Source organism: Ischnura elegans, chromosome X (assembly GCF_921293095.1).
Source record: "Ischnura elegans chromosome X, ioIscEleg1.1, whole genome shotgun sequence".
Lineage (NCBI taxonomy): Eukaryota > Metazoa > Arthropoda > Insecta > Odonata > Coenagrionidae > Ischnura > Ischnura elegans.
In genome coordinates, this window is record NC_060259.1 from 42,206,073 (window position 1) to 42,233,615 (window position 27,543).

The following is a 27,543-nucleotide window of genomic DNA, read 5'->3' on the forward strand; positions in this document are numbered from 1 at the left end:
CCTTCATGGAAAGGAGCTTCTTAGAGACAGCTTTAAATTATATTTATTAATTATGATAAATTTCATTCTGAATTAATCTCTTGCTAGTAGAAAATATAGATGGAGAATTTAGTATTGAAGACTTGAGTCAAAAGCAAATGAATTTATTTAAATCCAGGAAAGAGAAGGCGACTAAAGAGCATATTGCGTTGAGGTAAAGTCAGCAAGTGAAGAGAATTTAACCAAGACACGTTTAAGATATTTGGAAAGAGCGTATGATAGGGTTGATTAGGAGAAATTTAAGACAACTCTTAAGATAATAGGCGTAAATGAGACGGATCACTCGAAAACTGTACCTGGCTCATAAGGCGCAACAGAGAGGATGGCTGATGGAAAATGTGGGCGAGGAGTGACAAGGCGGGGCGCAATGTTAGTTTGCACGTTGTCACCGTTGCTTTTTAACGAGAAAATAGCGAAATAGGAGGGGAAGTACAAGTGCTGAGTCGAGTGGGTGGCCTAATGATCCAGGCGCCCCGAATCGCTGATGACCGTTTTCGTTATTAATTCCTCGAAAGGTTGACATTCACTGCTAGCTACACAGCTCAAGTAATGCGAAATATGCGGCAGCATAACCAGTCTCTTCTTAACTCCCAAACCATTCCCTCTCCTTCCCAATCCTCTAATGATACCTACCCAGAAACTCATAACATGGGCGCAGAGCATAACTCCCTAACTCTCCACTCTCTCATGGAGAAACAGACCATCATAACCCAGCTACTTATCCTTCGCAGCAAACCATGAATACAAACCACAACGGAGATAAAAACACACTACACATCCTATCTTGGACCTGTAACGGCATACAATAAAATACACTTCTAAAATAGGCAGTTGACATCAATAGTAATAATACAAACAGCTGTTGTGATTTTTTTTCAAGACACCTCTTGTTGCTGATGTGAAAACATTGAAATCGGTAGAGCAAATTAAAAAGTGTGGAAAATTAGTACAGCTATTTGTATTATCACTATCGATGAATTTCCACTAAATGAACTCGTCGACAAACAATGTAATCGGTAGACATCAAATTGACAAAATACTATTTCAAGAAAAAAATTAAAAACCGAGATAAAATAAAGAAAGGAAAATAAGAAACTTAAAATGAAAACGGAAATAATGGCGAACGAATACCAAAGACACCCGAGCAATAACAATTAAAATAGGTGCTAACATGTCCTTCCAGCGATACAGAAAAAACAAGATGAGTTTTTAACTCAGCAAAAACTGTATGGAATATGGGAGTGTATACGTGGGGAAGCCCCAAGGAGGCACTTTGCAATGCATTACGCGCTCGCATGATCTGAACCGTAGCCTACGTTATATAGTAGGCTACGGCTGAACTGACACGGAATTGACGCCAATTTTCCCCGTGGGGTGGCGCCATGATGATTGCCACCCAAGATGTGAATCGATTGATTGCTCGGTTTCCAAGCGACGGCACAGAGCGTCTCGACCGCCATACGTCAACTGACACGTCCGAAATGGACACGCCTTCATCGCCAAGTGAACTACCCCCCCACACCATGATAAGCTAGCGCAAAGGGCTTGATTGGGGGAAAATAACGATATAATGTTACAACACACTGAATTTGTCACTCAGGTAACATGGAACTCAACATAAACAAGCCAGGTTTCATAAGTCGCAACAATGGACACTGTAGAACATCTTATATGGTAATGCTGTGATGGAGATAAATCCGCCGTTTTTTAATGGGAAAAGATACTGTCGTTAAAACCGTATAAACGATTTAAGATGTAACAATAAAGTTTTTGGAGGAATATTGTGGGGCTAAATCGACGAAGATAAAGTTGGTTTTTCCCATGCGATGTTTGCGATTCATATTCTAGAAATATGAGTATGCACACGACGAGGAAAAAAACGTTCACCGGATATTTCATTCCGTGTTGGAGTCCAGCGGGGGTTAATATGTATCATTCGCATTTGTCACATAGTAAACCCCAGGAAAAAAGAACTTGTTGCACTCCTGATTGCTTTCGTTTCATCTTAGCGAACGATAAAATGCTTTGGTTTTGGACTCCAACTTATGCTATTCACAATTATAATGCATGCCATCCCGAAATATTTGGCCCAATGAAACTACTTCTGCTTTTTTACCAATCATTACAAAAAATAATACGCAGAAAAGTTATCAATAGCCGGCCTCAGCGGCAGCGGCTCTGCCAAGCCGAAGGTCGCAGGTTCCAGTCCCGCCTAAGTTAATTGCCCTTATCCACATCGTGATATTTTTTATATTTTTTTGAATGTTTGTGATAGTCCAATGTTATTGGTTGTAAAGCACTGCTTCTAGGGTCAGAAAAATATTTCAGCCCACTAACAAAAATGGCCTTCCGATAATAAGCGCTGACCCGATAATATATCATGCGATAAAAAATATTTTCGCACCTGAATATTGAAATTAATTGGCAACAATTCTTGAAGAATTCGTTCACAATTTATGATTTTGGTTATTTTCTACCCACTCATTGGTGAGCGTCATTTTGGAGATGCGCTTACTCAGTTTTCATATACCCTCCGTGACACTGTCCCTACGGTATTTATGATTAACACTTTGCAATTATTTATTTTTAACGTGCAATGGAATTAAACTTAAATCAGTTGTATTCAATTCCTTAGCGATAAATTGGCACAATAAACCAATAAATAAATCATTTGACCATTCTTTGATTATAATAATATTTATACACGGATATAATATTCTATTTTATAAATTCCAAAATTTTACCCCAAACGTTATAAAAAAAATTGGTTATTCTTAACGAAACAATTATAGAATAGATACAAAATGTCCCAATTGACGCCAAAATTATTTTATTCAATGCTAAAACGTACCTGTTCACCTACTGACTGTTACTGGTAATGACCTGTTAGTGTGTCATAAGAGGAATCAATCGGAGGAATTTACCGGAGAATACAAGAGTGGTAGATGAATTACTAATTTTATTAGAAAAGTGTTCCAAACAAAATTCAATGGAAAACTTTAACAATAGGAAGAAGACTAGCCACTGGGATGGCATTTACCACCTTTCATTTTTCGCAATTGGAGGTATTCGCGGACCGATTGAAACAATTTAATCCGAATAAATTTCTTTAATACACCGTTTCTGATTGTTTCCGTTTTCTGGACGATGCTCAATGCTTCTGAAAAAGAGGCATTCGACAGGTAAATAATTTTTTAACCTCTGAAACCCTAGACTCCCTACTCCACCCAGAGTAATACCGAATTAATGAGGCTAATTTAAAAAAATGAAAGTCTTAATTAGCCTTAGTTAACACAGGATCGTAAGATTTCTCAACGTACCTATAGGTATAATTACAATTCCTCCAGATCAAACGAAGGCCAATCCAACGGCTGCCTTCATCCGACAGGATTTTCGGAACCTTTTATTCGGTGACATAAAATATTTTATCGGAAGGCTATTTTTTATCGGGCGCGATATTTTAATTTTTATTATAGGACAAATATTATCGCCATATTGTTCAACAATCAATATCGGAATGCCGATTTATTGAAATTGCGCGATATTTCACGATATATATCACTCAGGCCTACCTCACTCTGTTTTCGGGGTGATGAAAATAAATAAAAGGAATAAATAACGGTTACGGGTTTTCGACTTGTCGACAAGTCACTTACTCAGCCATTCGCGGATCGTACCGTGGCATATTTCCCCGTAATTTCTATAGCAATTGTGACTCTAAAAATATGAAAAGCATCCCAGGTTACCACAGATATAACCCAGTTATCCATTCTAATCTGCGCCAGTGGTACAGGCGACTAAGGGAAGTTTATATTGGAAGGTTACATCGTGGACATTGGGTGAATCTTGAAAATGTATTCCAGGTGACGTAGCATAATAAAATTAATCACAGAAGAGTCGATTCTCCTCCCCGACTTGGTGTGGAAACAATTCACCTTTCACGGAGAAAATAAAAACTTTGAACGACTCCACAGAAATATATTCGGGTCCGTAAAAATATTTTCGTGGAGTTTACATAATACAGTTTTCTTGTACACAGCGTCAAGCTTCTAAAAGTTTTTCTTACGTAAAAATTTCAATATTAACGGACTTCCGCCGAAATATATTCGGGTCGGTTATTAAATATACAAATATTTCTACGTTATCGTAGAGCTTTTAATTCACTCTGCGAAAATTTATACATAGGTTTTCGATATAAATATAAATAAGAACGGACGAAGAGGGAGCGACCGCTGTAAACGCGTGCAATCAACGTAATGAATAGAAATATAACAGCGTGACTGCTTATTTATCCCGCAAAAATGAGGGAAGGAATAATGATTTGCAGACGTTTCCGATTCAAAGATGACCATTATTTCAAAAGGTCAGAGGGGGCTAAAGTCATTAGGTTTTGGGGGTGGAGGGTGAGTCGACAAGCTTGCGGGGGTGGGCCCCCCCGCCTGTAGCATCGTGGCTTCCTCGTCATCTTCCGCGCAATACAATTTCTGGGCAGCTACGAACCCTTCTTTAAGACGGGCGCCGTTCAAGCTACAAAGCTTGAACGGCGCCCGTCTTAAAGAAGATGGAGATCAACGAGACGCGGAAAATAATTAATCAATACTAAAAGAGCAATGATAGCAGTTAGAATCAGAAATTTTCTGATACAAAAGTCAAACGGCTCAATGATCAAACCACGATTATTTTCCAGCATTTCCGGGTAGGTGATGATCAAGCCATTGAATTTTCCTCTGATAATACAGTACGTCAACGAGTGAATCATGAGAATGATCATTACTTCATAACTGAATGAATGCCTTACTTTTCCAGTGAATATTTTTTATTCACAGATGGGAGTGTCTGCATTGTTAGGTGCAGAATGCTTGATTATACTAGCAACATTTTTTGCTCTTTATACACACATTAAATCTAAGAAATTTTAAATAAAATATGAATTTAAAACAAAATAAAGAAACAAATTAAATCAAGCTAAAGATAGATAACAGGTGAACATTAAAATGTTTCTAACTTTTGAAAATAACCAAGACAGAACGGGTCGCCAGTACATATATGATAATAATGGAGCGATCAAACTGCTGACTAAAGCACCAGATATTTGTCATGGGTAATGTTACAAGCCCCCTTTACGATTTTCACTAAATCCATATCGATAAAACAGACACCAAGTTCACAAGTAAAATGACATATCCCCTAGCTAGTCCATGCTGCTTATGGAAGTCAACATGGAAAATTTATGCTCATAATTAATTACTAGAATGTAACAAAAAATGTATCCAAATTGTGAAACAATATTTCACTAGTCAAATTACTCTAAAGCTGTTAATATTATTAAATGCTGCTATCCTCATTGGAATCCACCTATACCCACCAAAATCACACTGGCTACAATAGATTAATTGTTTAACACCCTGAAATTATGTTGCCAAAGCGAGCATTTAATCTAAAATTAATGCTTTGAAAGTATAATTGTCAATAATTTTCCTATGCAGCATAGATTTATCAATTCAAGTGAGGATTGCATAATTTGCACGAAAAAATGACTGACTATGAAATTCATTGGGGAACATTCCACACTTTACGTGCCATTTTAAAACCACTGAAATTATCTGCATTTGTGAGTTAAACACCACCTTAAAAACCACTACCTAAGAGCTACTCATTCACTCAGCCAACTTTCCCTGCTCCAAAGAATATCAAAAATAGAGAATTCCATAAATATGATATTTTACAGAACAAATTAGAATACTCACCTATTCCATAAGATGGATACTGGGTGAATTCAGCAAATTAAACTATCTGAATACATGAAGATCATCAGGCTTTGCAGCATATTTCTGCAACAAAGATTTTGGAAGGCTTTTGGCAGAAATCTCAGTTCTATGTTGTACCATCTCACTGAGGGGAAAAGGCCACGTAGTCTTGGAGAACTTGACTTTGGTTTTTATTTAGCCTGGCCCTGGTGAGGCCACAAATCGACCCCCTCTTCCCCTGGGCCAGGGCATGATGAACTGATGACTGCTTGAAGACAACCGATACATTTGCTGTTTTGGCCACATGAAAAGTGTGTGGATTACTTCATATAGGGATGCTGATAACACCAGAGGAAACGTTTTTGTGCTCATGGCATTAGAGCATTTTTTGCAATTAGACTCGAACTGTTTCCAAGCAGTTCCTTTCCGGAGTCTCTCTCCTCCCCTTTCTACAGCACGAGCGGTTTATTACGGGCACCTGCAGTTCCTAAACAGACAGAGAAAACTATAATTAAATTTTCTGCCCAATGACAATGTAGAATCAGGATAGTCTGAAGAAGTAGCTCAGATTTGGCTACCAATATTACACCTGTGACTACTTTAAACAGTAGGCAAGATCACACCCACATCACATATATATGACCCACCAAAGGAAGGCACAGAAATCAAATTAATAGAAATTAAATAACAAATATCAATTTACTTATTCCACTCAAATCCTAACCATTCTTATTTATCAAATGAATATTCAACAGCAGAAACTAGCAGCACAAGCCCTCACTATATTGCAGTGCTACGAGAATAATAATAATATTTATTCATGATATCATCAATGATGCAAGATGAATAGCGGATAAAATTACTCTGTCATCATTGGTGTACCCAGGATCAAAACTAGGGGGGGGGGGAGGCCGTGGTCGTTCTAGTTATAACACAGAAAAGGTTAATGAAACCGAATTTAAAGAGATTTATGACAGCGCTTTATTAGTTTATAAAATTATTTGCTTGAAAAAAAATGATTATTATTTTATCTCCATGTCTTAGACTAATTTCATTTTTCTTCAAAAGAAAATTAGTTCAAAACCTTCATTGAGAACTAAATTTATTTTTGCTTCTAGGTGGGGGCCAGGGGCGCAGCTAGGAATTAAGGCTAGGGGTTATACTATTAACCATTTTCTCAGATCACAATTGGATCATTCACTCAGACTTGAAATCACAACCTTAAAAGAATAAAATGGAAGGAAAAGATACTCAAGTTACGACAATAACAGAGGGGGGGTGTTTAGGCGCAACAAATACTTAGGGGTGTGTGGGGTGTTGCACACCCGCCAGGGTAAGCGGGAGTTGCGGAGGCCCTCCGCCGGAAAAAATTAAGACAAACGGTTCAAAATGGTGATTTTTACGGCCTTCCGAGTCATATTTTATTAATCCTCACACTATTCTATAAGCAATATTAATCCAATTAAGTAAAATAGATTTAACTTAAAAATTTCCATGAACTCTGGGAGGGGGGGTTTAACCCCCCAAACCCCTCCTCGCTGCGCCACTGGTGGGGGCAGCTCCCCCTCGTGCCCCCTTCTGGGTACGCCCATATCTGTCACACAAAGTATCATTCATCCCTGAAGATATAATTGGCCCAACTCAGTGGAAATCATTGACTGAAAATGACCAGCCTAACCTCTCACAAATAAATGCCCTTATACAGTGATATCTCTTTCATACTAGCCTGAGACTCAGTAAAGGGAATTATGAGATTTAATTGACACAGTGGGTGGGTGGAACCTAATGGGAAGTAAAATTTATCTGATTTTGTAAACCACCAATTTAAATAATTGGAATTGTTATACTATTAACCATTTTCTCAGATCACAATTGGATCATTCACTCAGACTTGAAATCACAACCTTAAAAGAATAAAATGGAAGGAAAAGATACTCAAGTTACGACAATAACAGAATCCATGCTGAATTATAGATTTCACAAAGTTACACCATATACCATTCTAATTGAAAACAGAATCCTCATGCAAATTAGAACAAATAATCACAAAAGTTGCTGCCCACTTTAGTTGAGTTAGTGACATCGTTAGAGTCTTAGTTCATTCACTCATTCCGGGATAACCACTTACTGAAGGAAGGAATCCCTCACAAGAGTGTAAACAACAAGGAACCATAAGAGATCGATGCATAATGCCCAGGAGTAGCTCAGATGTAGTGATCATTTGAATATTTTCAGTTCATGCATCAACTGAGTGAAAAAACTGAGAACATAATCAGGTTTTCCAATGGATGAAACCAAGGGCATACCCAGGATTATAACTAGTTGGGGGGGGGGGGGGGGCAAGCCATGGGATTTATGAGATTATTTCCTTGAAAATATAGTTTTATTTTAGTTACATATCTTATACTAATATATATCATTTTTCGTTGGTTTAAAGAAAATTCGTTGAATACTTCCGTTTCAATTCAGTACTGATTTTGCTTAAAGACTTTTGCGATTTTTGCTTCTGGGGAGGGGCAGCCGCCCCCCCTCCCCCCTGCCTCTCGCTGGGTATGCCCATGGGTGAAACAAAAACAAGGAAACTACCTCCTTTCTTTAAATTCTATATTAGAAATCCTTTACTTAAAAGCTTATTTATGCCATAGAATCCCTTGGGTTTTCCCCTGGGCCATATCCTGGCATCTGTGACGATGTTGCAATGCTGGTGGTTTGCATCATCATCAGGCCATCGGATTTAAAATATGACACCAGCCAACTTATTAACTGAGAAGTAGTGCGTGACAAGGTGGGAAACTTGAATATTTACCCTTATGTGCGAGGAAAGTTTTATATTGTCTTTTATTTGAATTTTTTCGTCCATCCTGAATCTATGGTTATGACATACCAATGGTACATACTAAGTGGAAATGTTTGCAAAACGCAGAGGGAGTTGCCATGGCAAAACCAAAAACAAAAGACTGACTCCCAATGCTAAAAAAGCCTCACATTATGTTAACAAAAAATTTTCACCTTTCCTGATGCCTTGATATTATGCGCATATGGTATACAGTAAATACGTCGAACCATAGATATAAATGCATGGAGTGAATTGGTGAAACACCCAAACAGAGTGATCATACTTGATGAGCTGGGAAAGTCTCTTATCTTCTCTTTTATGATTTTTCCAATTTCATAGCAAATTTCATTGATGCCATCTAAATTTCAAAATTTTATGCGGCAAAAATTAAATAAATCACAACATATAAATTTTTATATCCTTGTTTTTCCATTCATTTGCAGATAATGGGATTTCCTGCCGTGCTCTCTCGGGAAAGCCTGGTGATAATTTTCACAGCTGTATCTTGGCTTCAAGGTGAGTGGTACAACACATATGACAATACCAATAAAAATAGCTGATGGCATCAGCAGCATAATCAATAGGTATAAATTTTACACTCAAGTTGAAACAAACGAATTTAGTATATAACATGTTAACTATCAAGGTAGTACATAAGTGTTGATTGATTGGTATACACTACAAATGTTAAGTTTTCAAAGAAATTTCCATCTTGGCCAGTAAATTTTCTCTTCCGACTATAACAATTTCAAGAAAAAAATAAATTCAACAAGCTTCCATGCATTATAATAAATTGCCGAAGAATTACTGCCAGACACACTATACAAAACAGGAAATAGGTATTAACACATAATTAACTCTCAAATAATCCTCATAAAATCTTCTCAGTGAGAAAAGTCAACCAAATGAAATACAAAGATAATATTAAAATGAATATTTAAAGAATTAACAGCTCTCAAAACCATATCAAACATTTTAAAGTTTGTTCTCCATTGATTTCAATGATTTTATAAGTTTCATTGTTAGCTACCACATATATTTTCTCATTATAATGAATAGCTCTAAAAAAAACTATCAGACTTTAAAATATTGCTATCAAGCCAGAATTTTTGCCAGTTTGTATTGCATGTTATTTGGAGGAGGCGAAAAATGACATAGGCCATTCACGCCATGAGGGAGGGTAGAGAAGGAAGGGTGGAGAGAAATGCAACATCCACGTTAGCCTTCTCTTGTGAAAGGCACAAAGGGGGCTTCATGAACTGAGGGCTAGAAGTCCCTGGAATGACATAATTTGCAATATTTTGTACTCCCATCATCCCATCTGCCGAGCATTAATTTATACCTTTTATTACCTTGTTTTCCTCCATACAAACAATAGATCACACATATAAGAATGCTTTGTCTAATTCCTTCAAGTGATGTGATACCAGGAAATATTGCATTTACAAATTAGTTGATTCATAATCATCCCTCTCTCATACTTCAAAGCATCTGTTGTAAAAAAAGTGATCCTTTCCACTCAATTTTTTCCACTCTATGTTCCCTATCTATAAAAAAATATGTATATCTCGTAGTCCTATACACTTCTGTTGATGTCAAATCACTGATTTCGGTGGCATCCCTTCATAACACTGTACAGTCACAACCAGGCTGGCCAGGCCATGCAGCTCACTCCGGGACATCATGCTCGTGTGCATCCTTGAATCATATATGTACTCTTGCTACAACATCACCATATGTAGCTAATTAAGCTATAGGATAAATGATTACAGATAAGACTCCATGCCAGCCATCAGGTGAATTAGAAAATAGGCATATGATGTTGTGAGGGTTGCCTAAAGGCAACTTATTCTGTAAATATTAACATTTATTTATATTCAAAGCGTAGTGTGTCAGGTTCCCACATCACCTACATCCTAAAATGATACACTGTCTATCACAGCCACTATATGTGATAAACTTCCAGTATTCCTCAGTTACTGAGGCACCTCCACAGCTAATCACTCAATGTAACGTCAAGATCAGCAGTCAGTAGGTATGTGTGGTTCTCTAACAGGGCATTTATGAATTTAATACTTCTTAGCTCTCAGACCAAGAAGTTCCACAGAGTTTATTTGCTATTTGAGGACAGCATATCTACAAATTATTAATACGACGAGGATTTTTGTTAGCATGCCATGTGAGACAATAATTTTTAATGGTACTCTGGAGCTGCAAGAAAGTTTAAAATATTAATTTTACTTGATTCTTTAACACATTCAGGAGCTCAAGCTATCAACTGCTACACCTGCTCATCACTAAATGGAAGCGACGTCAACTGTGAAGATCCATACAACCCAGCCATGTCCACATACACAGAGAAGTGCATGGTACCAAAGCAAGGCCACATTGGAATGTTCCCAGCCAATTTCTGCATTAAAATTGTGGGGACAAATGGTAAGTCAGACCACAGTAGACTATATCATAAATATCATATCCAAGCAGGATAACTATTAACCCTTTTCAGTAGTGGGACCTTATCTTGCATGTCCTCCTAGTAATACGCTGAGGGCAACTTTTCTGCCACTGAGGCTGGCAAATACAGAAGAGAAAGATATATATTATAAGATTTACACACTAACTAACTTTACCTAATAATATAAATAAGGTACAGGAAAAATATTCTGAATGGCATATAAGGATGTCAAAGAAAATAAGTGTTTTAACAACTTTGAAACGGAAGTTGAGATGCAAGAACTAAATGGAGTTAACACAGGTTACATTTTAAATTCTCTCAAAGCTAATGCCAAAATTGCTTTACACATTAGTAAGGAAGTGAAGAAAAAATTTGTTGATGAAATCATGAAGAATGAGAGAGAAATGGTCTGTAAATTGATAAATCCACTACCTTAATTAATAAGTCAAGTTTGATTACATGTATCTGATGAGTCGTCCAACTACATATGCTATAAACTTTCTGAATCTTGTGGAACTTGATGGTGATACTGCTAAAGCTGTTTTTGATTCTTTGAAGAACTGTCTTCACTCTAATGGAATACCTGGCACATTTTTAAGTAGTAACTTTAAAGCTCAACTTGTAATGGCACTGATACAATTACTGGTAAACACAAAGGTATTGGAACATTATTTTGTCACAAATGTCCTACTGTGATTGTTTGAATCTGAGCAAACCACAGACTTGAGCTTTCAGTCTAAGACGTAAGCAATACAGCAGAATGGACAAGAAAAACAATTGTTGCAATTAGAAATATGAAGACTGAAAATCATGCAGTGATAGACATGGTATTTGATAGCAAATAGTAAAAATTGTTTATCATTGCTATAGGAAATGTTTTTAAGATGAATAAAGCAAGACTGAAAAATTTACTCCACTTGCATTGTGAAGCACACGATACACTTGGATGCCCCTAAGAAGACGGAACCCACACATCGCCTCCATACACCAAAACCCTACGGAGAAGTTATGGTTTTTCTGGTCCAAAAAATTTGTTGCATGGAGGTTTTACTGAATTGGGGTATGTTTCTATGGGCCATATTCTTTTTCAAGTCCTAATTGTGGGTCATGTTCATGCAAGTGATTTATCCCTTCAAAGCACCATTATAAGCCCATAATTCCTCACATTTGTGGTTAACTCATTCATTATTAATACTTATACAATAAAAAAATCTGAACCTTACAATAAACAAGCATAAATGACAAAAATTCATTGTTTAATAACAAGATACAATGTAGTGACTTAGCTATCACCTATCACTGACATGTTTAGAATCAAAGGGGGAAGGATTATTGAAGTTGCTTCAAGTTACATAATTACTTCAACTTCCCTGACAACAATATATTAGCACAAGCATCTGAATTCCAGTGATGAAGGGCTTATGACATTTGCAGAATATAGTTGATGGGAAAGATGGCTATGAGCCCATGAGTATCACCCAATTGAAAAACTTTGACAAATTATATGAGAATGCATACACTGGCACCATCATCGCCACAGCAGCACTACCACCAACCACATAACTGCGTGCATATCGTGTATCGGTGTTTACAGGTTGCCTATTTTTTTACATTTGGAGTGTACACTTCACTTGAGTCTGGATTATTTGAAGTTTTATTTTTACTAAAACTTTGTCATTTGTTTGTTTGTTGTTCATTATAAATAGCAAAAAAAGGGAAGGTGAGAATTTCACAACACCTTTTGGATATGTATCATGTTAAAAAATTAGAATTCACAGATTTTAAACGAAACGATCAAATGTGATGCTTAAAATTCATTTCACATATGTTCCAAGTAAAACTTAATTTAAAATGATTATTTGCTTTTCCCCAGTGGTCACATGGGAGCTGATGGTGATTCGTGCCTGTGTCATGAAGACCATGGACTCACAATGTGGCGTCTTCCGGTATCAGGAGCACACAATGACTGGCTGTGTCCTCACTTGTGACTATGATGGATGCAATTCAACTTCCCATGTCACTCCAACGCACATCATTCCACTCCTTCTTTCCACCCTGCTCTTCCTCCACCTTCTCGTGGGCTCCCTACCAACATCCAGGACAGTATGAGGGAGAGCAAGAGCATGAGGGAAATGCATGCATTAGAGGTACTCAAGGACACCGGTGAAACCTCACGAAAAGGACTGAGGGCAAAACACCAGAGACAAATCAAGACAAAGAGCTCTGCCCAAATTTCAGGCTCCCATTTCTCCAGAGAATGAGGTCTTCCATGGACCTAAGTATGATTGGTGATACACGTGAGACATGCAATGATACAGTGAGAGGAAAACAGTTCACCCACATGACCACCACTTATTCCAAACATCTGAAAACTTATCTTCATGAAGGTACGGGGACTGTGATCAACAGCGCTGAGTCCAGCAAGCACAGGTGCCCTAGGCAAAACCATCTTTAATAGAGAGTCATGTTGAACTGAATATATAGGACTAATCTCTTTTAGGAATCATCGCATTTGACAGACAAAAGCTGCTCTTACTACTCCCCTATTGCTTTTATGGTCCCCACTAAGACAAAAGGCAAAAATGGGAATGTTTTCTCTTCCAAATGTAAAAACTTTAGAAGCATGATTTTTTACAATTTCACAAATGGTTATTTATATTTTATAATTTATGACTGTTGATTAACTTGTACATGTATAAGTGGCAAAAATTATAAAGCCTGTTGATGCAATAATTTACATATCAATTCTTTCAGTGGAGTGCCAAACGCAATTTAGGGAGGTGTTCCACAAAAAATAACTTTGAAAAAAAAAACAGGCAAAAGTACCCTGGATTTAACGTGGCTATGAAAATTAATTTTTACAATGAATACCTCCTAGGAAAGAGGCTTCAATACAAAAGAAATATACATACTAATATAGATATGTTTCCATCAAGAGCTTTTAATAAGCCTTTTTGTATTGCTGCGATGCAAGTGAAAGCTGATGTGATAGAATGGACAGAAGGAGTATAAATTGTTCTTGTGCCAAATACGAAAATATACTTCCACATAGGATATTAAATTAGTATGGAAAATTACCTCAATAAAACATCTTCCAAGCAAAAATGGGGTTGTTCATAAATTAAAATGTGGGAATGGATGAGAGAATCCTTAACATAATCATAAATCATTGTTTACTCCAGGGTGCAGGAAATTAAGGTAAGTTGAGTCGTTCTCATTATTCAAGGAGAAGCTACTATCAGGACCATAAAACACCAAGAGAGCAAAAAACAATGCTGGCTCACATCGAGTCTGAGTTTAAAATTAATTACCTAGTAAAAATTCCACAAAAAAATGCACTACGCAGCCTCTTTAACCTTTCTGAGGTACATATTTCATTATGACCTGAAATCAAAGAAGTGATATATCTCCTGATTGAAGAATTTAAATCTCAAAATAAATCAAACAAAACACAAACTCAAACCTCTAAATTGAAACTCTATCCTAGACATAAGACACGTTTTACACACATAAGACTTGTTTTAAACACTTAATGCAATATGCACAAAATATATACATACTAACTGCTGATGATCATTTGTGCGGCATTAACTTTGGGCGTCTAAAAATAGTTTCAAATATGCAAACTATAGCTGTGCTGAAAACTAGTTCACTGCTAATCACCAATCCTACCTAAAATAATCCCAAAAATGTTAGGCAAAATGAAATGCCTTATTATTTAGCATTTTGCTGCAGTCAAAAAATAGCTTCAAATGTAATTTTTCATCATATAAATGTAAGGTATGTTTTTGTTTCATCCAAGAATGTTTATGTGGTGATAAGATGGCCTAGGTCAATTAACTGGTAGGATACTCGTTCATTTAGTTTATATGAGGACAGGTAAATGATATCCACTTCAATTCTGAAGTGTTCATGAACTGCTATGGGTATAGTGTACATGAAAATTTCAAATTCGATAGAAAATCACTGCCAAGGCTGATTCAAACCTTGACCTTCAGCATTAGGACTTGACACGGGAGTGCAGATGACACCTATGTGTTTTGATGCACACATTACAATTGAGATGATTGAAATTTAGTAATCTCAGAATGCTTCCAGACTAACAAACACATGAGTATGTTCAGGTAAATCTTTAAAATATCCTGATGATAACAACTTCAACTAAACTGAAATGATATAGATAATTACTTAAACTTTTAATATTCTCATTTAAGTAAAATTTTTCACGGAGATAATTATAAGCATACAATGATGACTGACAACTTAAAACGTAAAATTTTAGAATTGAGAAAACATAGCAAGGGAAATAAAGGGAAAATTTTCCCAATATGTAATTTATGGATGATCCCAGACCCACAGTAACACGATTTGCTACGTGCCTACATACTTCCAAATTACCAATTAGTGGAATCTGAAATGTGAACCAACAAGTACACAGATAAGGATTAACACACTCAAAAATCAACCTTTATTTTCAGAAAAAAACCTAAATAAAATATTCAGTTTGATTCAATGTGTCTTGCAAGATTAGCCAAGGCAGGGAAAGATAAATTTGATGAAAAGTTAAAATATATATTCTCAGTCTACATGAGAAGCTATCTAAGAGAAGCAAAATACGATTGACTTCCATTCTGATGAGAAAATATGAATCCAACTGTAAATCTATAATTTTCTCATTCAGTTTTCCCAGAAGGTGCCCATATATTGCAACATGGGGTGAGCATGCACAAAATGTCCACCAAATTAAGAGCAAAGAGATAAAAGGATTTAAGGACATTTAACTCTAAAGAGTACCTAGTTTTTCATAATGCCGAAAAGAACAAATAAAAAATTAATGCTCCAACTGACTAATTCTAAATCTACATGATAACTACACTCTACTATTTATTATGGCTCCTTTTCTATATACATGATATATCTGTTAAACTGTTTAAAATCTATTAAATGATTATATAAATTATCTCATGTCTTCCTGTCAGTTATGTTGACTCTTCATTGAAATTAATTATAAGACAGACAGCGCATCACTGCAGAAGGAAATTATAAAAGGACTAAAATATTTGTATTCGCATTCTTTTCTCACAAATAAATATTTCATCAAAATGGAAAAATAATTGAATAAAACATCAATTTTAATTCTCCACTTCCTGAAATGTTCCTTTAACCCTTTCCTGTAGGTCGCTTTCAAAGGTAAAAAATTATTGAGATCCATTTGGATAACTCCATAAAGAAATAGTCTGTAAATCCTGGCAGTTTATGCTTTCAATTACCCATGGGGTCTCCTGAATTCAGAACAGGAATTTAAAATGTTTGATATAATGATGATAATAAATATGCCAATTGAATGAAACAAGCTACAAGCCTTCAGCTTAATCACAGAAATAGAACATTTTCACGGAGAAACATCAGTTGACATATTCACTTTATTACAGGTTGTGGTAGGCTTGAAATACCATTTCTTCTAGTGAAGAAAAAACAATTCTTTTCAAGTCATCAGAACGTTAGAAGAAGACTTGGAGGAAATGGGCAGTAGGGTGGTCACTGCTTCACCTCTCAAAACCTTTGAAAACAAATTTTCCATGATGCACATATGAGGCATTACAATACATGTGATGCAAGTCCACATATCAGTATTTCTGGATAAGAGGTGTATGAGACTCCAGTGAGAAGAATTTGGTTTGGATTAGTAAATTAATACCATAACTAAGGTGTTTCTTCCCAAGGCAACTTTCCAACAATTTTCGAGGGATGGTTTGCAGATGAAGTGACAGATACAATCACAAATTGCGCTACTTAGGCAGCAGTGGCTGGCCTGAACAAGGCTCTAACCAGAAATATATTGGGGAGTTCATGCGGAGGAGGTACACCTAACAACCTATCCCTCAAACACTTTAAGGAGGGGTTTAAACTCTCAAGAGCCCCCTCACCCAGCTTTCTGTGGCTTAAGCACTGAAAAACATTGGAATATAAAAATGGTAATTTCATGGAAGAACCTAAAGCCCTCAAATGCCACAAACTGCATTAAAAATTATGCTTTCCACCCCGAGATATTTAAAAAAACAGAGAAAATCGAATTTTTGAGCTAGCTGGCCCTGGTGGGCCTCTAGCGGGCTGGAAGTGTGGGGAGGTTAGTCCTTTTTGATCCCAAATCCTATGCCCCAAGCCCGGGTAAAATCCCGGAGGGGGGACTTTTCACCTTCTTATTCTGCTATGCCCTTTTGGCCTTATTGCACAGTAACTCAGCAAAATCTATACGTAATGACTATAAAATATTAAATTTTAAGATTTTTGGCCCTCCCCCAAATAAATGGCGTTTGAGTGAGGGTCAGGGGTTCACCTATAGATCTCAATTTTTTTGGCCTTATTTCTGATCAGTCCCACAACTTTTTTTCATTAGGCCAGATGGATTTCAAGAAGATAGATTTTTCCCATCTGCCCTAATATACATGTTGCAACGTAAAATAAATTTTTGAGTAACAAATAAGGCATAGAAGTATATAATTGATGACATGCTGTGCGAGCAGAAATAAAATTCACAAAGTTTGAAATGCTATAAAGTGCATAAAAATTCAACTCAAGATCCCATTCAGAATCCATCATAAGTGAAATCCATGGTGAAGCAGGGGTTTACTGTATATTACGTATATTCTGCTTTCAGCACATACTGACATGCTGAACCTAACCCAGCTATTCAGCCATAAGGACTACAGCCAGGGGTAGCTCCAGAAGGTAGACTCAGATATACGTTTCATTCCATGTCAAATCAACCTAAGTTTTAACCAAATGAAACCCACCGACTTGGATTATCATGACATTACCTAAGGACATTTATTTTGATATGAATAGAGAGTACATAAAATAAAATTATATAGTTCAAGTGTCAATAGCGTATAAAATATGAGCAACTAAAATTTGGAAATTACCCCTACAGTACCGCAACACACAATGCATGCTTAATAAATCACTGGAAAATATGGAAGAAAAAATAGTTAGCGCCAAGAATCAAACCTCATCTTTCCACACCCTACTTCTTTACACTGTCCATTGAACTGTAGGAAATAGAGGAAGATAGTACGTGAAAACTCATGACAAACATTTGAACTTAGAACTTAGAGCAGGATTTTATGTTTTATCTTTGATCGTGTCAAGAAGGTAGGATGTCCAACCACAGGAGTTGTATGAGACCTAACAAACAGTAATAAAACAATGGTAAGGACGCATCAGACACAACCGAAAGTAGCACTATGGGGTTTGGAAGCATGAAATGCACCCATGCACTAAATTTGGTGGCAATCCATGCATCCATATAGAAACGCATAGCGGACAGACATCCTCTTTTATATATCTGCTCATTTTTATATATTTACAAGCGTGTAATACCCAGCAAGCCACCAGAAAGATGTGTGGCAAAAGTTGCCTACGGCAGGCATTCACCAACTGTTGAACATTATATTATAGTACCACCAGTGGCACAGCAAGGGGGGGGGTTTGGGGGATAAAATCCCCCCCTAGAGCTCAGAGAATTTTTTTAAGGTTAATCCATTTTACATAATTACATTAGTATTACTTATGGAAAAGTGTTAGGATTAATCAAATTCCCCTCATAAAGCCGTAAAACTCACCATTTTGAACTATTAATCTTAAAAATTTTCTGGAGGAGGGCCCCCCGCAACTCCCACTACCCTGCTGGGTATGCAATAACCCCAAATCCCGAAGTATTATTTGCACCTAAAACCCCCCCTACCCTTAATGCTTAGCTGCGCCCCTGAGTACCACTGCTATATATGGTTGACATGTGTAGGAAACTATATTTGAATTAAAGACATAATTTTCTCAGATTTGATAATAGGGGTATAAATAATTTTAGTATGTATTTGACTAATCATTAGCGTTTCAGAATTTTTTCTTCTGGAAAATGTATGCATTTTTGTATGACTCTCTCTTCACTGCAGTAACATTATTAACTTTTTAGAGTGGCTTCCTTTAAAAAAGTAGACCTATATGCTGACATAGATAGACTCTGAGGACTTTTTTTCTTTCCTTGATTCAGTGAATGAGAGGAGAAATGGATGGGGAGAGCAGATCTGAGGATGAGGAATAAAAAACGTAAGGGACCCATCTGGGATGGAGGCAATAGTTATTGCAAATCTGTCTTTGATCCATTTTTCTAGAGCCAGTGATTCCTGCATTCCATCCCTAACCACACCCTCTACCTTTGCCTCTTCCACCCCTCCCTCATCCAACCCAACTCCCTCTCCCAAACCTTCAATACTCTCTCAGCCGAGCAATGCTGTGTGGGTTGATAATCTGGTGGACCCTCTCAATAACCCTTTTTTGGAAAATAGTGGCCTGAACATTCAGACTGTGGGGGACAGGCTGCAAGATTATTTTGATCTCTTATTCATGGATAGGTTTTTTCAGCCAGTTATCAAGGATACAAATTTTCTTGTGAGTTGAAGGATCAGGAAAAAAATCATGACTTTTCATCCAAAAGGAATCAAGTTATTGATGAAAAAAATCAAAACGGACTGTGCGTTGGGTAATTTTCAAATTTCAGTTGCCCATGTTTTATAAACCATTGACATTTGGGTGCTAAAACTTTACATACCTACTCTTTATTCATACCAAAATGAATGCCTACACAATCAAGAAAATACAAGTCAGTGGTTGTCAGAGCATCGTTGATTTGACGTGGAATGACTCATACCCATCGTTAGGACCTCCCTCTAATCTAGGGGCTGTTGCCACATGGATAAGCTGGCTGGGTTTCCACAACCTACCCAAAAATAACTCCTGGAGTCACACTGCCGGGAGATACAAAATATGCATGAGGTATAGCAATTACCTATTGATCTGGAAGGTTCTGGAGAAGTGTGAGTATTTACAGCTACATCTAAGCAGCAACTAAAAGAGGTGGCAAGGGAACCTCCCTGACCACACAATTGGCAAAGGGATGCCATGCATTCTACCATCCTGCATAAACTTGATGTTTCACAGCTTAAATCAAGCTGAAGTTCCATGAACAAAGAAGAGAGGAGCTGACCACAACTGAAAGTCAGTGGGGAGGATAGAAATTTTCCAGTGGGCTGAAACTCAAAGAGAAATCAAACATCCCACTTCCTAAAATGTTGAGGTTTGTATTTAGTTGCCAACCTTAAAGAAATATGAAAAAGGGCATTAAGGAAAAAATAAATTGCTATTCAAGGCATAAGTACATTGAACTTGCGCTTTGTTTTGAAGCAGAGATAATAGAGGCTCCTATTTTGTGTAGTAACTGAAGTAAGGTAGAAGTGAGACCAACTAATCAATGTAAAGTACACTCTTGTGCTGCCGAGTGATGCTAATTATAAGGGGGTAGTATTCTCAAGATAAAATAAGCTTAGGAATTGCATTCACCAAGAACAAATACAAATATTCATATAAATACCCCATACTGAAGAAATCTGCTAAATGACTACTAACAATAACACTTTACTAAAGTGAGCGTTTTTAATCAGAAATCAACATCAGTAACACCAAATAATAATTCTACAAATATGCCATAAGAACAACCAACTGAGCCTTAATTATGCGCTATCAAGGCATATCAATAATTTGAATGAATTTAATTCCCGACTAGGGTTATACTTACATTTGTGGAGGGTCTCCTCTGCGCAATATGATCATCGTCTTATGAGATCTATCTAAACCCAGTAAACCATCAACCCAAGGATTAGTGCAATTGAAAAGGAATTAATAATATAAAATATAAATCAAAAGAAAGAATTTACCATGAAGCTATTTTCAAATATAATACTCAGCGTGAAGGCACACATGAATATTCCACATATAAAAAAATTTTATGAATGACACATTTTGAGGTTGAACCATTGCACCCATGAAGTTACTGCTTCAATTGCGCACCACAGACTTTCGACCAATCAAGTTCGCTCGACCACTTTTAAACGAGATATCGAGATATTGCAATTTTTTAAGATTTTAACACCCACCCCTGCCATCCGAAAATAAACTCGTGGTATCAACCGTTCGTACAACCTTATAGAATTTTTAGGGTAGTTTCGCTGTTCTACGATTTTCCTTGGTTCTCAACCACTAACGAATGCATGGGTTTTTCAGCTAATCGAGTGCGTAGTCGAACGACCATCGGCTAGTGGCGCCCTATTTCACATTTGCTGCCGGCGAATTAAATCCTTTTGAAAGGCAGTCTACTGTAGTTGCTGGTCATCTCTTCCTTTCCTGTTACTCAATATAGTAACCTGTTATCTGTGTTGAAGTCCCTATTTTGGTGATTGTCAGCGAACCAGTGGGGACGAAGGCACTGTTGATCACTTATGGATTTGAGCTCGTGAAGTGGACGAATAATGGTGAGTTCGTCTTTCTTGATACTTAAATTGTCGTTGAAGTGGGAGTCCCCCATTTGCACATACCCTTTAATAGCTCATACTAAATTTGTTATTCGTGGTTATAATATCTGTTGAGGAAGATGCTTAGCTCAAGAGGTATGCGGAATGTTAACAGAACTACTTACCATGTTGCGGACTCCCGTCATTGGTTTTGATGGCTGTTTTGAGTCCCTGTCTCTTTGTGGTATCCTATGTTTGTATATATAAAATTTTGAGGTTCTTATCAGGCGTTTTCTCTTTAATTCTTACCATCAGAAATGGTCGTAGCTGAGTTCACAGTTGACGTTGACGTAATTTGTGTGGAAGGCGCAACAAGTGTCTATTGCTAGTGCATTTGCTATGTCATTGGATGTTAAGTTTCTTTTGGATATCTGTGACTGTTATTGCGTGATGCATACGCGAGTATATACATGAACGAATCTATACGTAATTGTTACGCCTATTTTACGGACTTGGTTTCATCTATCACGCGTGTTCAAGGACCATGTTACCGAGACTTGAGTTTGCGACGGCTTCCAGGTGTGTTCATTAGGGGAATCTTTTGATGTATGGGACATGGGATGGTTTCTGGTAGAATCGAAAGTTTCATTGAAGCCGAAATTTTGCATGTTTTCTCTGTTCCACCGGGGAATAGCTCTAATTATGTGGAGTACCCCGTCCCTTTCCCATCAATAGTGCATTTCATTTTTTCCTCCTGACACCGCCATGGAAAGGTACTTATTTGGTGACAGTTTTTGACGAAAAGTTTTAATTGATATGATATTTTAATCGACATTGTTATCTGCGTATACGTTTGTATTCAGGGGTGCACCCACATGTTCACTGTTCCTCGATAATTTTGATGCAGTCCCCCAACAGCAGCAATCCCTTCCCCCTCTACCGTTTTTATTATTCATCAAAAATACCCCCTAAGCTTTTCCTATGGTATAAAATACGTCATCCCTTTGGACGACTCCGACAATATCGACATCACATACCTTATTGTTGCAATGCATGTTCCCATTAAGATTCTTTCATTAGTCTTCCAATAAATTTTCCTATATTTAACCTATGCGATTTGAAATGTAGGTTTATTGATGTTATAAGCAACATAAAATGAAAAATGTTGTGTATTAATATGGTATAAAATATAAAGTCCTGTTCAAGATTTTATTTGATGGCATGGGCGGAGTGGAGTTTTATGTTGGGGGGAGGGGAGGAGCAACTCTGCCGGGGGTTTAGGAGCTATGGTATACACCCGAGTGAAATGGGGTGGGGCCCCCAGGGTCCTCCCCTGGAAAAGTAGGTTAAATTAGCCTCTGAAAACAGCATATAAAGTACCATCTAAGGTTAAAATGTTTTGGTATTTCTTCAGGTTACATACTTTTTTTGGACAAATTACCATTTAAGTTGGGGAGGGGGGGGGGGGGGAGGGGCAGGCTCCCTATGGCCCCCCAAAACTCCGACCATGTTTGATGGTTATTTTGGTGGTATTTGATGGTGGCCTGACATTGGACTAATTTTTTTATTTTTTTTATTTGGTTGTGCAGTGTAAGCTATCCTATGCAAGGGTGCCTCCTCCCCCTCTCTTAACATTCCCAAAAATGGTAATCATTAATATGGTCATCCAACAAGAGTTTGTACTGCGTACCATGTGGGTCATGGATTGGCTCAAGATATGGTGGCTTGAGTGTTGGCTTCCAACCTGGTAGTTCAGGGTTCAAAACCTGACTATGATGGAGACTTTGCTGAGACTCCCAATCCCTGCTGTGTGCATTGTGGAGAGCTCTCCATCTTGGCAACTTTTGTTAAGAATTGAGTAGGCTAATGCTGGGTTTCTCCCCACATCTACTTTCCCTAAAGCGTGCATAACCTAAGCTGTTGGTCTCCTCCTCCAAGTAAATGCCATCCACCTGCTGTGGGAAGTAGTAAAGCAATGCCCCCCCTCCTGAAACAACCAATTTGCATTGTTCATATTACATTCAATTATTATCAGTTCAACAGTTCGCCCAGCTGTCTGGCTGGTAATATTCTCGTGAAGGATGCTTTGAATGTTGGCTCATTCCATTGAAATATTATTCCCATTCCTTAGTCTCTGCACTACTCCTTAAAGCCGTTCTGAATCGACATGTGGCAGATAAGCATGTATGCAAATATTTTGATGAAAGAATAATTCATTAGCTGAAGAAAATCAGAAGGCATTGAAGGTATTCCCAGAAAACTAATTAAGAGGGTGGTTTCCTATTTTTTTAAATTGCCTAAATCGAAAGATTATTACTCCTGGAGTGCGTATTTCACACTTATAGATTTTTAAATGACAATGTCTATTTTTAGTGATTAAATGAAAAGTGAAAATTTTCAAGCTTGCAAAAACGCAGCAGCTAAGTATGAATGCTGGGAAAAGCCCATGTGATGTCATTCTGGTTCCAGCTGCTGTCGTGTGAGGCCACCTTGGTGCAAGGCTATGAGCACTGATACGATCCAGGCTGATAGCAGGTAGCACTTGGCTTAAATAAGGATTATTAATACCCTAACAAAAGAAGGAAACTTTCCGACCATAGGCAATTTTAATTGGTGATTATTAAGAAATGTTTCCCTGAGCTCTGTGCCACATGCATGCATTGGTAATCTCAGACGATGTAAAACTCCTGACTACTCGTATAACCTTTTCATTGCGTTACATTTTCTCAGAGTTGTTTTATATTGGGGGAGAATTCTTTTTCACTGCATTCACTGTGTTTTTCAAAAATATGAAAATAAAAAAATTGTATATTCCGTTGACTATTTATTAAACAATTTGTTGATGGCATCACAGTGATGCCATCCGCACTAGCGTGATAAATGATCCGGATGTTTATGCAACCCGTTACACAAGCATTATGAATGACGTACAACTTATTTTTACGTAGCAACTAAGAAGCTTGAAATAATTTCAGAAATGTTGGCGGAATTGATTTATACTAATGAAATGTAAAATAGGATAAATATTTCTGTACATGTCATCCACTACCCATACATCAAATTTTGGGTAAATAAAAGTTTTCGATTTTTAATTTTCACATTTCTAAATTTTTAAATCTACTAGTAACTTAGATTTGCATGCAAACGTGTGAAAATTATTTTATCTTTTTGACATTTTCTGTAGTGTTGATGCCTCAAACATTTACTAATAATTGTGAAATTCTTCGAAACAAGGGTTCAAACACAGCCCTGGAACTTCTGCACATTATGCACCATCAGAGCTATACTAATTCTCCTCTTTTTAGAGTCTTGCTGAGGACACAAGGAGGATTATTTCTTTTGTTTTTCTTCGAGTTTCAGTGGTGTGTCCTTTTTGAGTAACTCACTAGATACTTCAACAGAATTATTGTAATTTTCCATGTATAAACTCAGTGGTGTAGCCACAGGGGGGAGGATGATTCCAGGTTACAACCTCCATTGAACCATGTAGGAGATGCCAAAAACGAGTAAAATGGCCCCTGCACTCTCCGGAAGGGCCCCGAAATCTCCGGTAAACAACCCCCCATTTCAAAATCCTGGTTACGTCAATGCATAAACTGTGCCCACAGAAAATAAATCTATCCATTAATTTTTGCACAACTTTGCTTGCATGTCCCCTGCCTCCAACATCAGGGTTCTTCACGCCAGTGTAAATTGTAACATCTTGCACGAGACAATTAGGCTTAGGAAGCATATATAATGTTATGCCATATTTGTGACGCACAGCAACATGGACTCATGAAGGCAGAGTTCTTTACCTGGATAGTAAATTTCTTTCATTCTTTGAGTGAATGAATTTAAAAGGGGTCAAATTTTATACAAGGGGTCACTTGGTATCATATCATAACTTCAGGGTTTCTGCCAAATTGCATGCAATGGAAAATAAGTTGAAATCGGTCTTGGGAAATAGTGCTGTAAAGGCAAGGAAAATCGAAGATGTTTTCCAACTTTTTCCAATAATCTAGGATGGATGGCAATCTTACAATACCCATTGGGTATATCAGACCTAAAATTGTCTCCAATTCCCCACAAGTAAGTTCCTACACTCAGTTATCCTTGAAGAACTGCATGTTGAGATGCATTGACAATATGGGCCAAAACCTTTCAGACGAGAATATTTCCTTCAACTCCCAAATACTTGCATCCTCATGTAATGATCAAAACACCAACCTACTAAGTCTTGGCTCAGCCTCCATCACAATTGCTACTCTTGTAAATCACAGTTTGAAAGAAAGCAAACCCATAGCGTTACATCAGTTAAACCAGATAAGGTGATGAACTTATCATAAATATCCTTTACTATGTACTTTAACCTTAACTGAAGATAAAAATAAAAAGGTCTTCAGTCATTTAGGAACTAAATAATATGATAAATGTGATAATTCACTGTAAACAAACTTGCTCATGTTTCATGTAATGCATCCTGGAATTTCACTCATAGCACTAAAATAGAAAAACAGTAAAATATTTAGTGTGATTCCCCATCAAGATACTGCATATTGAGCAAATAATTTTGTTTTGTTGTGCCAACAATTAATTTCCTCTGGGCCAACTGCCAAATTGTGTTTATAAATCCATTTCTAGTTAATGAAGCATGCCCACCATTTCCCAATGAAGGGTCAATGATTGATGTTGCCGTAGTATGAGGCTATGATTTTACCCTAGTGTCATAGATGCATAGTTGGTTTTCCTGTGGGGTGGGGTTGTGACAGTTGTTCGGGGACATGAAAATATTATCAATTTTAGTGTTGAAAAATTAGTGCTGTTCTGTGTATTTTGGGAATTGATTGCAAATGAAGAGAAATCAGGCATTCTAATTTCTCATCTTCTATTTAAAAGTCAAGCTACCTCATGAAAATTAGTTACCATAATAGAATGATATGATATCTTAGCTGTGATGATGTTCCTTAGTAGTGCACTTAATAGTTTATAAGTTTGCCAAAGTGTGTTGTTTTGTGCAGTGATTCATGTTTTCATGGGCAATCAGGTAAAAATATTGGGTGTGTCATTATTATATTCAGTGGTGTATAACTCATTTAAGGCTGATTTTAAAAGATAGCATTCTCTTTAAACAGGATATTTGGCTACTGATAATCTTAGGAGCAGTATTGGCAGAATACGAAAACATTGTGGCAGTCTGTCAACCAGTAACACCACAGAGTTTTCTGAAAACTAATATTCTTGAAGCTGAGGTAGAATTGGCAAAGAGCTTCAGCCGCAGAGAAAAAGGTAAATGGACCAGTCAAACATAGAAATGACTTTTTGCTTTGATTTTTCTGGTAACGATACAACTGCATACACGGGCCATTCCATGAAAATAGGTAACTTTTGGAAATAAAAATATTTTTTTATATTTAACTTATTATGTCATGATTGTCTTCTCATAAGGTTATATTATGAGTATTTACTAAGAATTTTAGTCAAATATGTTTAAATATGTTGGTAACCTAGGTTCAAAGTCGTCTCTTCATCAGCTGTTCAAAAATTGCCACTTTCATAGGTTGAGTTGCCATATCAATGCTTGACTAAATGCTACTTTTATTTGTCTTGGTAATTATAATATCAAAATATAGTACAGTATAAGAGTTTCTATCACAAATTTATCCTAATTTTGCGATTATATAATGGTAAAAGACAATGTTTAAAAATAGATTGTTTCTTTGTCCCGTACGTAACATAAAATAGATAAATTTATTTTTTCACCAAGTTTCTTGACAAACAGCTACTCAAAATACAATTTTCTAAACAGGTTTTGTGTCAAACTAAATGATTATGATGTTGTGAAAAAATAATTAAATTTAAACATACCCTAATGTTCAATTTCTTTCTGTCCCGTACGTAACGTTACGTACGGGACACTACATAACATAATATGCAATATACATAAAAATGAATTCACTATTCATATCATTACTAAATTTTGATAATATTTAATTCTAAAACATAAAATGAAGCGTTATTTACATTTAGGCCAGAAAAGTCTAGGCCTATGGTAATTTAAATTTAAAATTGTGCTCTGGGCACTCAGGGTTGGGGAGTTTGGCATCGGTTAATAGAAGGGCCAGGTATTACGTTTATGTCATG

The 27,543-nt window shown here is 36.9% G+C and overlaps 2 protein-coding genes and 1 long non-coding RNA gene across 3 annotated transcripts in view; 2 read left to right on the top strand and 1 right to left on the bottom strand.

Annotated features, from left to right (window-relative positions):
* LOC124170564 overlaps nt 1-15,546 on the top strand; it is a 64,647-nt gene extending 49,101 nt beyond the window's left edge. The window contains exons 2-4 of the mRNA XM_046549363.1: nt 9,066-9,138; nt 10,885-11,058; nt 12,951-15,546. Coding sequence (XP_046405319.1) covers nt 9,069-9,138; nt 10,885-11,058; nt 12,951-13,186 — 480 coding nt within the window. The 5' untranslated portion in view covers nt 9,066-9,068 and the 3' untranslated portion in view covers nt 13,187-15,546. The remainder of the gene's footprint in view (nt 1-9,065; nt 9,139-10,884; nt 11,059-12,950) is intronic.
* LOC124170565 lies at nt 13,056-21,143 on the bottom strand. The gene is made up of 3 exons (XR_006867510.1): nt 20,848-21,143; nt 20,709-20,760; nt 13,056-13,162 (listed from the first exon to the last, which is right to left on the bottom strand). It is a non-coding gene; the product is annotated as an uncharacterized LOC124170565 (long non-coding RNA).
* A 160-nt stretch (nt 21,144-21,303) lies between these two features.
* The window catches only part of LOC124170562, a 67,489-nt gene continuing 61,249 nt past the window's right edge, over nt 21,304-27,543 (top strand). Inside the window, exons 1-2 of the mRNA XM_046549362.1 lie at nt 21,304-21,441; nt 26,535-26,688. Of these exons, the coding sequence (XP_046405318.1) occupies nt 21,439-21,441; nt 26,535-26,688 (157 nt within the window). The 5' untranslated portion in view covers nt 21,304-21,438. The remainder of the gene's footprint in view (nt 21,442-26,534; nt 26,689-27,543) is intronic.